The 15741-nt window shown below is 41.2% G+C and overlaps 1 protein-coding gene across 1 annotated transcript in view; it reads right to left on the bottom strand.

Annotated features, from left to right (window-relative positions):
- The window catches only part of LOC126251959 (ribonuclease H1), a 121662-nt gene that overhangs the window by 32859 nt on the left and 73062 nt on the right, over positions 1 to 15741 (bottom strand). Inside the window, exons 3-4 of the mRNA XM_049952726.1 lie at positions 4713 to 5009; positions 1758 to 1849 (exon numbers count right to left, since the gene is read on the bottom strand). Coding sequence (XP_049808683.1) covers positions 1758 to 1849; positions 4713 to 5009 — 389 coding nt within the window. The remainder of the gene's footprint in view (positions 1 to 1757; positions 1850 to 4712; positions 5010 to 15741) is intronic.

Here is a 15741-nt window from a genome sequence, read left to right on the forward strand (position 1 = left end):
ATATATTACTTAGCTTTATCTAAGAGTATTGCTCCATACTTTGTGGATTTGTGCCAATCACAATGATCCAGTGCCACATGCACCATGACCAAACTACCTTAATAACAGGATAACTGCATTCACGACATCCTTAAAGAAATGTACTATACATGCAAACTAAGTTGCCACTCAGTGCGGTGGCTAACCGGAGCGACCCTGAATAGGAAATGCCTTCATAGTCACTCCCACCAGCCACCGCTCCGAGTGTCAACTTAGTTTGTGCTTATGGTATGTCTGTATACATCTCATATCTACAATGGTACACGTGCCTTCACTTGTGCCATATATTCTGACCCAGGCAACGCCAGGTTTCTCAACTAGGTTAAAAAAAATGGTTATTTGATATTACATGTCATTATTAAAGTCTGAATGATGAAACTGCACAAGCATCATATTAAGTCGGATGATTGAAACAATAAAAACATTTTCACATGTACGGTAAAGTTCATAAGTCACACAATACATGGCTTTTCCTAAGAGTAACATGAGACCAAGGGCTACCAATGACCACAACCCCTCACTATTCAGTGCTCATTTAAGAGAATACAAGTATTCTGCTAATGACATTAACCAAAATATCACCATTCTCCATAAAGCAGAAAAAGGAGATTATTAAATATTCTAGAAAAAATTGAAATATATACCTATGTGACAAAAACAACCAGACAACATCCTTAACAAATAAAAAGAGCTAAGGAATAAGATGCATATACAAAATTTCAACAGTGTTTTAACCAAATAATTTTGGTTTGGAGTTTATGTCCTGCATATAAAACTGTCTAATTCGGCATGACCTGTTCTATACTCTACGTTGATACAGCAATTAGCAAAAGGCTGTCATTTACACATATGAATCCATTTCACAGATGTATATAAATATGACCTCAGAAATAACAAAAGACATGTAATGTAAGTTCTTTGACATGTCAGTTCCATGTTTACATTATGTGACAGTTATGTCAAATGTAATCAGAAATTGTCACTGCCAAAGATTTGACAGCAATATCATACACTACAAACAGTATATGAAGAACAGATTTCGTATCCTGTTGTATGCTGCAAAAGGACATAATGTAAGTAGACACATATTACTGCGACTATGTATACAGTTGTCATTTTATAGAAATTGATATACGTACAGCTGTTCGTTCCTCTGTATCAAAGGCCACTGATGATGGGTTATAAATCCAAAAACCGGTTTTGGGAAAAAACCTCTCTAGTGTGGCTCATGGTGTATAGAATATGTCCCTTAATAGTTAGTTTTGTAGTGGATAGGTTCCAGGACAATGGAATCTTCACTTGCATACAATCAATCAAGGAAGAGAGCCAGTGTGCACACATACCAGAGGATCCCCAATGGCAGTTCCATTACATAAGGCACATGCTATTAAAATCTCAGTACGCTGTTGCAGACTAAACTTAGAAATCAGCTCAGGACCAACAGTGATAGAAAGGTAAAGTTAAAAGCTCAGTTCATTCCTGAAGTGAGTCAAACTCAAAGCCTTCAATTCTAGTACTAATGACTTGTTTATTTTTAGGTCACTCTGCTCGATTGCCATGCTGGTATGGCTCATTCCTTGTCTCATTACTGCCAAAGCTGAGTTAATGACATTCTTAATTACCATACTGCTGAAGGTAAATTATAGTCACCAGTAAAAAGACAAAGAAAATAACTTGGGTAGAATTATTCTTTAAAAAGAAAATGATTCATTCATTACCAGCTTTTTTTGCTGTTTCCACAGCATAAGTTGCAGCCTGAATTTCTGCTGTGTTATTAGTTGGTCTCCCAACAACAGGTTCAGATATATTTCTGTAAAAGATAATAAAAATTTCTTTTAAAAGATAATCACTTTCTATTGGATTATCAGACATATTGCAGAAAAAGAAGTCATGGATTAAAATATTTCATGCAGTAAGTGTCCTACTGAGGAAAATCTTTATGCAGGCAAAGTATGCATTCCCAACTGAAATATTCAATTCTTTTTTATTAATAGTTCAAGCTACCTTTTCAATTTACACATTTCTGTTCAACGTTCATAAAATTATTAGGCCCCTCACTTAAAAGAAAAAAGATAGCACTATCACAGAAAATTATCTCACTAAATAAAATGAACAGCTTTTGTATCTCAGCTCCTCTCAATACATCTGATAAAACATCAGCATGAGAATAAAAACATTCAAGACATCCGCTTGCAGCCAGTAAGATGATGGTTCACTCCACAGATATGGGTCACATCATAAGGTCAACAAACGTTCCTAGCCGGAACATAAGTAAACTATTGCCAAAAGACAATACCATTATTTAAAATCCTTCCTTTTATTTTACCATCTCTTGTGTTATGCATGCAATGGCATTACACTGCTGTTTCCCTACATCTACATGGTTACTCTACAAGTCATAATTAAATGCTTGACAGAGAGCGCAAGGCAACACTTTCAAATTGTCTCTCTACAACTCCACCCTTGGTCTCTGATTTTTCCTTATTTTACTGTATTTTATTTATTTTTTTCTTATTTTATTTTATGTATGTGGAATACAACTAAATATTTTGGCACATTTTGAGGAGAAAGTTGTTCATTTTACACAGTTTGCTGCAATGGAAAACATTTTTATTTTAGTGGTGCCATTCCAACTTGCATATTATATCCATAACTCTGTCTCCCCTACTTCGTTATAACACAAAGTGAACCACACGTTTTTTAGCTTTTATAGATGTCCTCTGTCATATACAGTTAGGATCTCACACAGCACAGCAAGGTATTTTGGGCTGAAGGATTGTGTCAGGTGGTGTGGGTAGATGCAGCAAGGAGGTGGAAAATGGGAAAAGGGGTTGGGGTAAGGTGGCTGACAGCTTAGATAGGATAGGCATGTAAGGGGTAAGTGGGTTAGAAAATCGGGGACAGAGAGAGACAACAGCTGCACAGGATGTACAGAGTAGAACTTCAGAAAAGCTGGTGCTGAGAGGATGGATACACATGGCACAAGTTGTGATGCAGCCACTGAACTCAGACATGTTGTGTTCACCGGCGTGTTCCCCCACTGGACAGTCAACTCGTCCTTGGCCACAGTTTGCCAATGGCATTCATTCTGGTGGACAGCTGCTAGGTGGTCGTACCAATATAAAATGTTGTGCAGAAACTGCACCAGAGCTGGTGTATAACATGACGGCTTTCAAAAGTGGCTCGGCCTCTGACAGGATAGGATGAGGCTGTAACAGGGCTGGAGTAGGATGTGCTGGGTGGTTGAGTTGAGCAGGTCCTGCACCTGGGTCTTCCACAGGGATCTGACCTCACTGGCAATGGTTTGGGAGTGGGGTGGCCTAGGGATGGACCAGGGTGTTGTATAGATTGGGTGGGCAGCAGAATACTACTTTAGAAAGAATGGAAAGGGTTGTAGGTAGGCTGTCCCTCATTTCTGGGCATGACGACACATAGTTGAAGCTCTGGTGAAGACACAGTTTCATTGGTCCAATCCAGCATGAAATGTACTTTTCTGTAGCTGGTTCTTGGGAATAATGGGATCATTAGGGGTTTGTGAGGATATGGCACATGAAATCTTTTTGAGAACTAGGTTTTGGGGATAGTACCTGTACGTGAAGGCTTTTGGTTGGTTGGTTGGTCGATTTGGGGTAGGTGACCAAACAACGAGGTCATCGGTCCCATCGGAAGGATGGGGAAGGAAGTTGGCCATGCCCTTTCAAAGGAACCATCTTGGCATTTGCCTGAAGCAATTTAGGGAAATCACAGAAAATCTAAATCAGGATGACCAGATGCGGGCTTGAACCCTCGTCCTCCCGAATGCAAGTTCAGTGTGCTAACTAACCACTGCGCCACCTTGCTCACTGTGGTGGATTTTGAGAGATTTTCAGCAAAATGGACAAAGGAATTTTTGGCATCGCAGATACATCATCCACAGGTGGCGAGACTACATGGGAGAGATTTTCTTTATGTGGAAGGGATGACAGCTGTAGAAACACAAGTACTGTTGTTGATTAGGGCTTGATACTGACAGGGGTACAGCTTGAGCTACCAGTGAGATGGAAGTCAATATCCACGAAGACGACATGTTGGGCTTGAGTAGAACCAGATGAAGCGAATGGCAAGAGAAATATTGAGGCTGCGGAGGAATGAGGATAGGATGTCCTGGCCCTGGGTCCAGATCATGAAACACCATCGATGAAATTAAATCTGGCAAAGGGTGCCTAGGAACCTAGGAAGGTTTTCCTCTAGGTGGCCCATAAACAGAATGGCACAAGAGGATGCAATGTGGGTTACTAGGGCTGTGCTGCAGAACTGTTGAGATATCTTCCCCCCCCCCCCCCCCCCCCCAATGGAGTAGTAGTTGTTTGTAGATGTGTAACTGGTTAGATGTATAAGGAATGAGATGGTGGGTCTGGAGTCTGAAGGACATTGGGAGAGGAAGTGTTCAACAGCAACAAGGCCATGGTCATGGGGAATGCTGGTGTGTATGGAGGTAGGATGAACAATGATGAGTAGGTATCCAGGTGGTAATGGAGCAGGGATAGTCACGAGGAGAGAGTCTTTCAGATGAAGCAAAGCAACCAGCTACAACAGGACATCCAGAACTGTGAATACTTCATGTAAAGAGAGTGGTTAAAAACAAAATATACATAGTAATAAGATTTTTTTAAATGTACTTGATTCACACTTACAAGGGGTGATTGTCACCAAACCACACACCAATGCCTGCTTTAGCGCCTTTTCTTCCATTCTTTTCACAAGCTCCGTCAGTGTAGACTTCCACATAGCCTTCATTGTTGACAATGAAAGCAGAATTTGAAGATAAGTTGCCTCTGAAATTTAATGTTGACACACTGGCAACTTTCCGGCCCTCACCGGAGTCTAGTTTTGGCTGTTTCACAGAGTTATCCTCTGTGCTCTGAGTACTATATTTTCGTTTTGCTCCTCCAATGGAACTGCTGACTGAAGCAGATTTGCTACCAGAGGGCCTAAAAGTTTAGTTTATATTGACACAGTTAACAACAATGAGGTATAAAGAAAGAAATATGAGAGGGCAAGTAAGAACATGAGAGACTAGAAATATTTCCATGACATGATCAGAAAAGTGAGCCAACTATTAACAGAAAAAAAATCAGTTTCTATATGTTCTGTCAGGGACAAAATAATATTATTACATAAAAAAATATTTCAAGTGCCTTGTTACTTAAATTTTATTCTGAGGTTTGAAAAACGAAATAGTTTTTCAAACTTACACAAGAGAACAATAGACTATTTGGTCACATTGACAAGGTTAATGTACTACTAATGTAGTATATACTTGCTTCTTGAGGTTCCAACACAATTAACATGGAAGACTATGCATTATTATTAGGACTAGAGAAAAAAAATAGTTTGAATAAAAAGTACCATATTATTGCACAATAAAATTTCGCTAACACTTGGTGACCTTCTGTACAAGCTTGCAGTAGAATATGTGCAGACAAGTTGCAATCTATCACAGAACTCTTATTACAATAAAAGAATTAGTTATCACAATAGCCAATCTGCCAAAAGTAACAAATTCCCGTATTACACTTAAATGGTGTGGAAATAAGTTGTCACCATACTAAAGTTATTCATTATTCATTTGTTTAACCCTCATTTCCTTTCTAGACATGATTTTGAGGAATAAGCTTAAATTTTACACATATAATAAGTGTTTAATAAACGCTCTTCAAAATAAGAACTGCTGAAGGATCCAACACTGAGGGGGGCAGAATGATGGTATGGGTAGGTATTGTGAATCTGCATTGGTGAATAAACAGACCTCAACATCGTTTGGCATGTCCAAATATGATGGCTCAAAAACTGAAGGAATGACAACATCCAACCTTCCATTCTGCCATCTGGTAGTGCCAGCAGCAATATTTTTATGGATAACAATACAGATCGTCACACAGATTGCATACAGAAAAAGGAATCATTGAATGCTGTGGCCAGAGTGCCATTATGGACCATGTCTATGATTTGCTTGGGAGATGTTTTACTGCGAAGTCAGCATCACATAAAATCGTTCCTCACTTGGACATTGTTACTACTCTAGATGAGTGTTAAAATATCCCCCACGACATAATCAATTAATTACACAGTAGTGGAAGATTGTGATGAGGACTAAACACATATATTAGGGGGACTAATTGCGCATAATTTGCAATTTACAAACTCACTCACTAGCGCAACAATTATTCTCTCCTATCTTACATAACGTAGATAAGAAATGCAAACTATCTACATCAGTATTTTCCAGAATATTACATTGTACAGAAAACTATCTTCTCCTTGTATAATACTGGAATGATTAAACAAAATAATATTTGACATTTCACCCAATTTTCCAATAGTTTTTATCCTCAATAATACAGATAGCCATACCATATATGCAACCACATTGGAGGGATATCTGCAGAGAGGCCAGATTAAAATATAGTTTTGGACAAGGGGAAGCAGCCTTTTCGGTATTTATAAGGGCATTAGTCTGGCTGCCTGCCCAATCTGGCCTTGTAATATTAGTAAAGTCATTAGTCACTGGGAATAATAAGTCTAAGAGTTCTACAGGCTGGAACACAGAAGATTAGCTTCCATAACTGGGTAGGAAGACTGGAGAATTTAAAAATCGGAAAGATCGGCCAAAATAAGATTTAGTGGAAATTAGTAAATGTGTGAAGACAGAAAGAAAAGGACTTCAGGTCAGACGAGTCAAGTGTTATCAACACAAAATCCGAAGTAATGCTGAAGTAGAATTAATAATGAACAAGAAAACAGGAATGTGAGTAAGCCACTATTAACAACAGCATAGCAAACATGTTATTGCAGTAAGACACCAAGATAAAAGCCACCATAGTAATAAATCCATAATTCATGAAAAGACAAAGTATGTATGCTGATATAAAAGAAATTAAATGGATAGTTACGGGATTGAAAATTTAAATCTGTAGGAAGACACCAATTTGATAGTAGGAAATGGAGAGAAGGAAAAAGAAGATGCTACCTGGTAGAATTGTGCATAGAGCAAAATTTAATCACTGTTTGGTTTAAGATGCCAGAAAGAAAGTTTTGCATGTGGAACAAACCTGGAGAGGATGGAAGTTTTTGATAGATTATATAATGGTCAGACAGATATTTCAAAACCAGTTTTCAAACAGCAAATCATTTTCAGGGCAAATGTGGACTCTAGCCATAATTTATCGGTAATGAATTCTAGATAAAAACTGATGAGATTTCAGAAAGGTAGATGAGACCTGGGTAAACTGGAAGAACAACTGGTTGTAATGAGTAACAAAGGTGCATCCAGCAACAAAACATTGAAAGAGGGGAAAGGAATAGAACAAAAAAATGAATGGGTAGCTTTGAGACTGATGACAGCAGAGGATCAAAAAATCAAATCCTTTAGGACCAATAAGAACCTTCTGATAATGCAAGGTAACTTTAGTGTAGTAGGTAAAATGAAAAATAATATCAAAATGCAGCAAATGATGCAAGCAAAAGAGATGAGAGACCTAAGAAAATTGAGACTGACAGAACATACTAAAAAGGGATAAGCAGGAATGGCTGAATGGGAAATATTAAGACTTCATAAGCACACATGGTTACGAGAAAGCCACATGCTGCCTATCAGATAAATAAAAAGATCTTTGGAGAAAACAAAAGCAGCTGTAAGATTACCAAGTGCTCAGATGGCAAGCCAGTAATAAGTAAAAAAGGGAAAGCTGACAGGTGGAACGAATATATAGATTGATTATGCAAAGGAAATAAACCTGAACACAATATTAAGAAAAGGGAAGAGGAAGGAGATGAATTCCCTCAAAATTATTGAGATCCTTGGGAAACAAACCATGCCAAAACTATTCCACCTGTTATACATGATAGGGAAACAATGGAAATACCCTCAGACTTAAAACCCAGTTTCAAAGAGGTGCTAATCCACCAGTTAACAAGTCAGGATACAAAATATTGACACAAATTATTTCCAAAGACTGGCAGAAGCAAACCTTGGGAGAGATTTGCTTAGCTTCTGGAGAAATGTAGGAATATGTAAGGTGATACTGACCCCTCGTCTTAACATTGAAGGTAGATTGAAGAAAGGCAAACACGCATTTGTAGTGCTTGTAGATTTAGGGAAAGGTCTGACAATGTAGAGTAGTATACACTATTATTGTAAGTCACAACATAAAAAAACACAATATGACACTCCCAGAAAAAATATATTTCACAATCTCACAGGACAATAGCTCATAATGTATACAATGTGAAGCATAGCCACATGGCAAGACAGGTACAGTTCAGTTCTAGCTAGTGAAGTAAACAGATGATGGGAGAGAGCAGATGGAAGGCAATCGCTGGGCAATGATTGCACACATACAAGGGGCATCACAAGTGGTGCTGGGAGCTGCCTACGCAGCAGTCATGTGTAGCCACTCGGGCAAGGCGCCTCCCACTGGGAGTCATGCTTTACAACAGTAGAAGCGGAGTGACTGTCATGCTGTAGGTGCCAGAACATAAGACAACTGCCGATATCAGATATGTCGGCTGTTGCACAGCGTCTAGCTGGTAGCCCAGTGGGCTACCACATCCCACCTTCCATAGGTAAGCTGCAGGGCATCTCAGCTAGAAGACCCCTGCTTGGCCATGTGTGCAGAATTGTCCTGAACCATGCCAATGTCTTTGGAAGTGTCAGACAGACCCTCCAGTTTTACCAGCTCATGGTCCGTGCAGACATGAGTGTACAGCCAGAAAGTCACTGCCCGGCAGCACAGTTTTGAGTCTTGGTGGGTCCCATGCTGGTAGTGGAAGTCATTCCACATTTAAATTGGCTCCTGGCATGGAAGAGCGCTGCAATGATGGGGGCAGTGCCAGCATGGTCAGTACCGTAACCTGATCTTCTTCTGATATCCGATCCATCTAGGGGAGCCTACAAACAGAAAGAGATGAGAATGCAGTCAGGTTTGGCGAACAGAGCTGAGAACTAGAGGACGGGAACAGCTCATGAGGAGGAGGGGAGACAGCAGAGGCTCCAGTGAAAGAGAAACAAAAGGTGGCACCACCATGGTGTGTGTCCAATGGAGGCGGCAGTGGCCGAGTCCCTCGCCACAGCTGGCATGTCGCTGTCTGGTCCCCCAAAAGAACATGCAGTGGCCCCACTGCTGCCGGACGACTGCTGGAATCTACTTAACCTGGTGTCCAAACCCCGCAGCCACAAATAGGTGTCCAGCTGGAAGGGTGGAGACAGTGCTATGAATGACCTCACACAAGTTGGCAGCACTATATGGAGGAGTGTGTGAAACTGACAGCCATGAAGGAGTTCAGCTGGACTCTTCTCCCCAATCAGCGTCGACCTGTAGGAACTCGGAACAGAAACTGTTAGCAGCTCATCTGCAGGAATGTCTGCCACATTCTTTGTCATCTGTGTTTTTAAAGTTCACAAGTCTTTCAGCCTCACCATTTGACTGTGGGTACAAAGGTGGAGACAGCAGGTGTTGAATGCCACTTCTGCAGCAGAACTTGCCAAAAACCTGGGAGAAAAATTGTGGTCCATTGCCTGACACCAGCATGCGAGGAAGTCCTTGGCTAGTGAAAATTCTACTGAGCACTACAGCCATAACCTCTGCACTCGTTGGCCAGCAGTTGATCATGTATGGAAAATTAGAGTATACTCTGAGGACAATACGCCAGGTAGTAACCAGGAAGGGACCCACGAAGTCAGGATAACCTGCTCCCATGGGCACGAGCGAGTGTGCCAGGGTGAGAACGTTTGGTGGGAAGCTACTTGCTGTTGCTCACACTGATGACAGTTGTGGACAAGATGTTTGGCCTGTCAGTCTATGCCCTGCCAGCACACATGGCGCTCGGAGAGCAGTTTAGCTCGCAAGATGCCTCTCTGATCTTGGTGCTAGAGCCATAAGATTGTCAGGCACAGAGGATCCAGTGGGACTACCAGGGGAGACCGTTGATCCTTGGTCAGTCAGATAACTCTGTCCACCCGAATTAACCGTTGGCAGAGGTGGAAATAACACCACAATGTGTTGGAATCCTGCCTGGGAATACAGTATGGCCACCCCTGTTGTATGTACTGCTGTACCTGTTGTAAGATGGTGTCCTCGGCCATGGCTGCAGCCACATGGACCCTCATGGCGCAAAAAGTGTCCACTGCCTCTTCAACCAACTGGAAGCACAAGATCACATCTTGGTCAACTTCGGGTCAGTGTCTGTCAGGAGACAGGACAGAGCATCTGTATTAGCATGTTGAGTGGTATCTGAGAACTGTGGTGCTGCAGTCAATTCATACTTGTCGAGTCTTTCTCTCTTCCTCAAGCAGATAGGAGCGTTAAGGCTAATTGTGACTTACTGTTAGTACTGAAGATGAGTACACGATCTTGCTGGTGCAAATTAGCACTGATAGGGCAAAATAACCAATTGTCGAGTCTGATGGCCTTTACTGAAGCTGCATTTTGTGAGATTGTGTAGAGTGTAAGACAAAAATTAAGACAAAAACTAATTGATGCAAAGCCTTCCATCAGAGAAGGAACGATATCTGGAACTAGTATTATGCTCCAGTCCATGCTACAGATGAAAAATGTACAAATTTCGTCCAATGCAAACAAAATGGTTGTATTCTTGTTTATTCTATCTTCACCATAAGAAAAAATATGTGGTGTGTCAAACAAAAACTGGGTATAGAGTAATGTCACTATTAGATCCCTGCATCAAAAAAGGAGGCTGTTTCTGTATTCAATTGGTCATGGCAATTTGCGTTTTTAAGCTAACAGTTAATTGTGTAGTTTATTCATTTATGTAATTTAATAATTAATCACCATTTACAGATTGCACTTCATCCTCATGTCATGTTTTTGCCACTCTTGTTACAGACTCGGTAAGACCTCAAAAGTGGTTATACACCAGTGTAATTGTTACATGTTCTCTGAACTCTGACCACGAAGGATAAAAACATGAAATTTGGAGAGAGTGATGATCTGATACTGTAGGCATCATTTAAGAAGGTATTTTTTGAAAATCCACCCCTAAGAGAGGTGACATGACAGATGAGAGGTTTTTTGAAAATATGTCACTGATAATGCAATTCTGAAGCTAGCACATAGGAAGTATGTATTTGGTTACTCAGTCAGAAATAAAGAAATATGTACTTCAGCATTTTTGGAAATTTAACCACTATTTGGTGAAATTGTTGGTAAAAGTTTTTTGAAAATAAATCATTATTAAAAACTATAAAGCAATTTTTAAAGCTAAGGGAGGCAAAATAGGGTCTAACTGATTCACTCACTCATCACTGGCCTGCCAAAACTGCAAAGAATAGAAACTTGAAATTTGGTGGGCATCTTGCTCTTCATCTTTTGGATTTGCAGCTCTTGTATTACTTCCATGTTTTCAGTTAAAATTTTTGTATATATGTTCTGCCTTTTATGCAATAACATTGTTTTTTCTTATTATTCAAACATGTTTTGGCACCTCTGTCATCATCAGTAGGTTTTGTTTATTGAAAACTGTAAAAAGTGAAGATACATTTGGTTGTAACTGATCTAACATAATGAGTCATAAGGACAGTTTTTGTTCTTAGCAAGATTTTACATCATATGGTTTTGCAGGAACATCTGTATAGTGTCCTGCACCAATAGCTTGTCATCTGCAAACCAAATAATGTAAATGTGAATTTTATCCTTGAGTTAACACATCCCTCGATTTTTTAAAAACATGATTTTCTTATGTGTTGTGACTGATCCTCCTCCTTTTGCATTCTGAGAGCACTGCACACACATATTAAAGTACATTGCATAATTTTGATTTTACAAACACCTTTCCACTTCGCAAAACACAGTGTGAAGTATGTTGTTGTGTGTCCTAACACTGTCAGCGCTCATTTGTTCCCGACCGAGATAAACGGCAAATTTGAATTTTGTTTACTTTTATCTCTCTCTCACTCTCTCTCTCTCTCATCCATGTGTGTGTGTGTGTATGTGTGTGTGTGTGTGTGTGTGTGTGTGTGTGTGTGTGTGTGTGTGTGAGATACACTGTTGTGTCTTGCACGTGGTCACTGTGTGTTATACAATGTTTTGTGTGTGTCAGCATAGATAGAATTTCTTCAGCACAAAGATGATCATGGGGGTCTTCTTTTTAATCTGTGAATACCACTCCTGTGCAGCAAATGTAATTGAACTTTCAGAGCCATACACATCTCTATGAGTCAGGATGGGCCCCAGGCCATAGGTCCCAGGCCCTGGCCCCAGTCAGAGACATCTGCCGCCACCACCAGTTGTTTGCTCCACTGATATGTTGTGAGACACAATGCCGACAGGAGGGCCTGCTGCAGGTCTGTAATACCTAACCTCATGCCTCCCATCATACAAAAGGCATGCCCTTCTTCCACAGGTTTTCGAGCTCGTGTGCAATTGACACCCCTGGATAAATTTACCTCAATACATTATTTTTCCTAAGAATCAGCTTCAGTGTAGGCTCAATACCTTTGCAAAAGATAATGTGTCCTAATTATTCCACCAATAGCTGAGATAGGTGTGTGTGTGTGTTTGTGTGTGAGAGAGAGAGAGAGAGAGAGAGAGAGAGAGAGAGAGAGAGAGAGAGAGAGATTTTCTGAGGATGGAGGAGAGGGAGATTAGTGTTTAACGTCCGATTGACAATAAGGTCATTAGACAGAGAAAGAAGCTCAGACTGGGGAAGAATGGGGAAGGAAACTGGCCATGCCCTTTGTCAAAGGAACCATCCCGGAATTTGCCTAAAGCAATTTAGGGAAATCACAGAAAACCTAAATCAGGATGACCATACATGGGTCATGCGAGTCCAGTGTGTTAACAACTGCACCACCTCGTCTGGTGAGAGAGATTTTTTCAAGATTCCATTTAAGGACCATGGAATGGGATGGGATGGTGTGGAACAGCTGCTATATGTTTCCTAAGTGTTCTCCCATTACGACTGCTGTCACCAAAATGTCGTCTAGATAATTTATGCCGTCAAGAACGTACTGCAGTAGTTGCTCAAGGAACCTCTGAAGGATCACTGGGGCACTGGCCACCCTGAAAACTACGAGTCTGCTCCAATATAATCCATGTAGCATGTTTCCTGCCAGAACTTTGCCCAATTCCTCATCCAGGGGTAGTTGTAAGCAAGTTTCAGAGAAATAGATCGGCGAAAAATACTGGCCTCCCTCAAGTGCAGAGAAAAGCTCAACTGGTTTCTAAGTAGGATACACATCAATCCCTGACTGGAAATTCACTGTAATCTTAAAGTCTCCATACAGGCACTGTTTCCCCGACAGTTTTTTCATGCTAACCAAGGGTGTTACGCACTCACTCGCAGACACAGGTTCAGCAATATCCAAGGTTGTAAATCTATCTAGCTCGTTCTTAATGGCATCCCGCAGTGCGATTTCTTTAATATAATGTGTGTCATAAAGTCCTTCACTTATCCTAGAGCCCCAGAGGAAATATCAGAGTAATCCATAAGGAGGTTTTCCAATTCCCAAAATGGTACTTGTTCTGAGACCAGGCGGACTGAGTCGTGGATGACATGTCCAAAATTGGAAACGACGTCAAGTTCCAATAGGTTCTTTGCATGGATGCTGTGGACCACAAGGGAGGTGGAGCATCATATGATATTTTTGTACATTGCTGTGGACTGAAAGAGCAACAATCCCAACTGAGGATACATTTGAAAGTTTAACAGGGATAGAGGCATAGCACTGGTTTCAATCTGTAGGTGAATTAGATTATTGCACAAAGTGAGTGTGATGAATGGTTCCCTAGGTGACGCCACTGTCGAGTGAGATGCTGACGAAATTCCACTTATATCCATTAAGTGGTTCTCCCCCCCCCCCTCCCCCCCCTCAAGAGCACAGCAGACAGATGCAATATCTCCTTCCTTCCAACACGTCTCTCACTGTGCCCACCTGTGAGGAATGCCGGTCAGGAAGCCCAGACTTCTTGCTTTGTTTATGAGGTAAAGGCAGAGTGTGGCAGTGTTTGCACTCTACTGTTGTGCCAGTTGATGTGTCAGCAAAGTTTAATCTCTCCCCGAAGTCTGACGAGACAGCTGCTACTTCAGCTCAGAACTCTAATCAACGTCCCACAGCCTGGGAAATTTAGAAGGATTGGTCCCATTTTAAAATGTCCTCAAATTAGGGTCCTCAAATTGTACAGCCTTCTCACACACATCATTATCTGGAGCTTCCCAAATAATTACATCCTTAATCATCACCCCTTATTTACTGCAGTCACCAAAACAGCATTTCCTACGAAGTCTCTGCATTCCAGCCGCCCATGTGCAGTATGACTGATTAAGTTGTTTACAACTGATAAAATTCCACACGGCAGTGTGATACAGTAGTGTCAGTGAAAGTAGATAATACAGGACACATTTTGTCAAAAGTCATGTGTGCCACTTCCGTGAGAAAGACCAACTTACAACAAAGCTGGTACATACTGGGCGAGATCTATGACAGGTAAAGTGATTTTACCATAGCTAGATCCATTACCTGGAATATGGCAAAGTGCTACCAGAGGCACTTCTCATGGGCTTCCCATTCCTCTGCCATCTTGGCATATGGTGACAACAGGGATGGATTTGTAACCAATGGTGGGAGAGCAATGGGATGTAATGTAAGATGTAGCCATGTGGCAATAAAGGCACAGTACAGTTCTAGGTGGCATAGTAAACAGCATGATGAGCAAGAACGGATCGAGGGTGATCGCTGGACAGCTAGTGCATACCTACACATCATGTTGCAGGTGGCGCATGCATATGCCTGCGCAGCTGTTACGCATGGTCACTTGGCTGCAGTGTCTCCCCTGGTGGCTAAGCTTTGCAATACTGGATGTGGAGTGACTGTCACATCATATGTGCCAGTTGCGCAATGATGGCCAACATTTTGGTTGTATCCCAGCAGCTGACCACTGCTACCTGAAATTCTTAAGGTAGCAGGGGTAGTATGTTACCTACAACTTTTTCAGGAACCTGACTGCAGTGAAAGGAGTCTACAGACATGAAAGGGAAGCTATAGTTGAGAAGGGAGTGAGATAGGTTTGTAGCCTATGTATTGTAACTAGAACTGTACTGCACTCATCTTGCCACATAGCTACACCGTACACTGTATCCATTGTGTGATCATTCAATATATGCATTCTTTATGTTGGGAGTTACAGCATAATCGGTGATGAGTGTGGGCATTTTTCGTTTTCATTACATAACCACAGAACCAGAACAACATGACATCTTACCGGGTGCGTCGATGGAACTCATGTTACAGCAATTTCTGTTACAGCAGTTAAGAGGGGCACAAATATTAGGAAGCCTTGTTGTCCTCATTGTCCCCACCATACGCCGAGATGGTAGAAGAATGGGAAGCATATGAGAAGTGCCTCCAGCAGTAATTTGCCACATTCCAGGTAATGGATTCAATCATGGTAAAATCACTTTTCCTATCATGGATCTCGCCCGGTACGTACCAGCTTTGTTGGAAACTGACCCCTCTCACAGATCTTTGACAAACTGTGTGCTGAATTACCTACTTTCAAAGACAGTCCCATATCACACTGCCATGTGGAATTGCTCCGAGCGATGTTCGCCAAGTCACACTTTAGCTTTAAACATAATTCTGCTGCCATTCCCTAAGTTCAATGGCAGTGGTCACCAGGCCAGAATTATGATGGCAGTGTTCCACAC

Source organism: Schistocerca nitens, chromosome 1 (assembly GCF_023898315.1).
Source record: "Schistocerca nitens isolate TAMUIC-IGC-003100 chromosome 1, iqSchNite1.1, whole genome shotgun sequence".
NCBI classification, from domain to species: Eukaryota; Metazoa; Arthropoda; class Insecta; order Orthoptera; family Acrididae; genus Schistocerca; species Schistocerca nitens.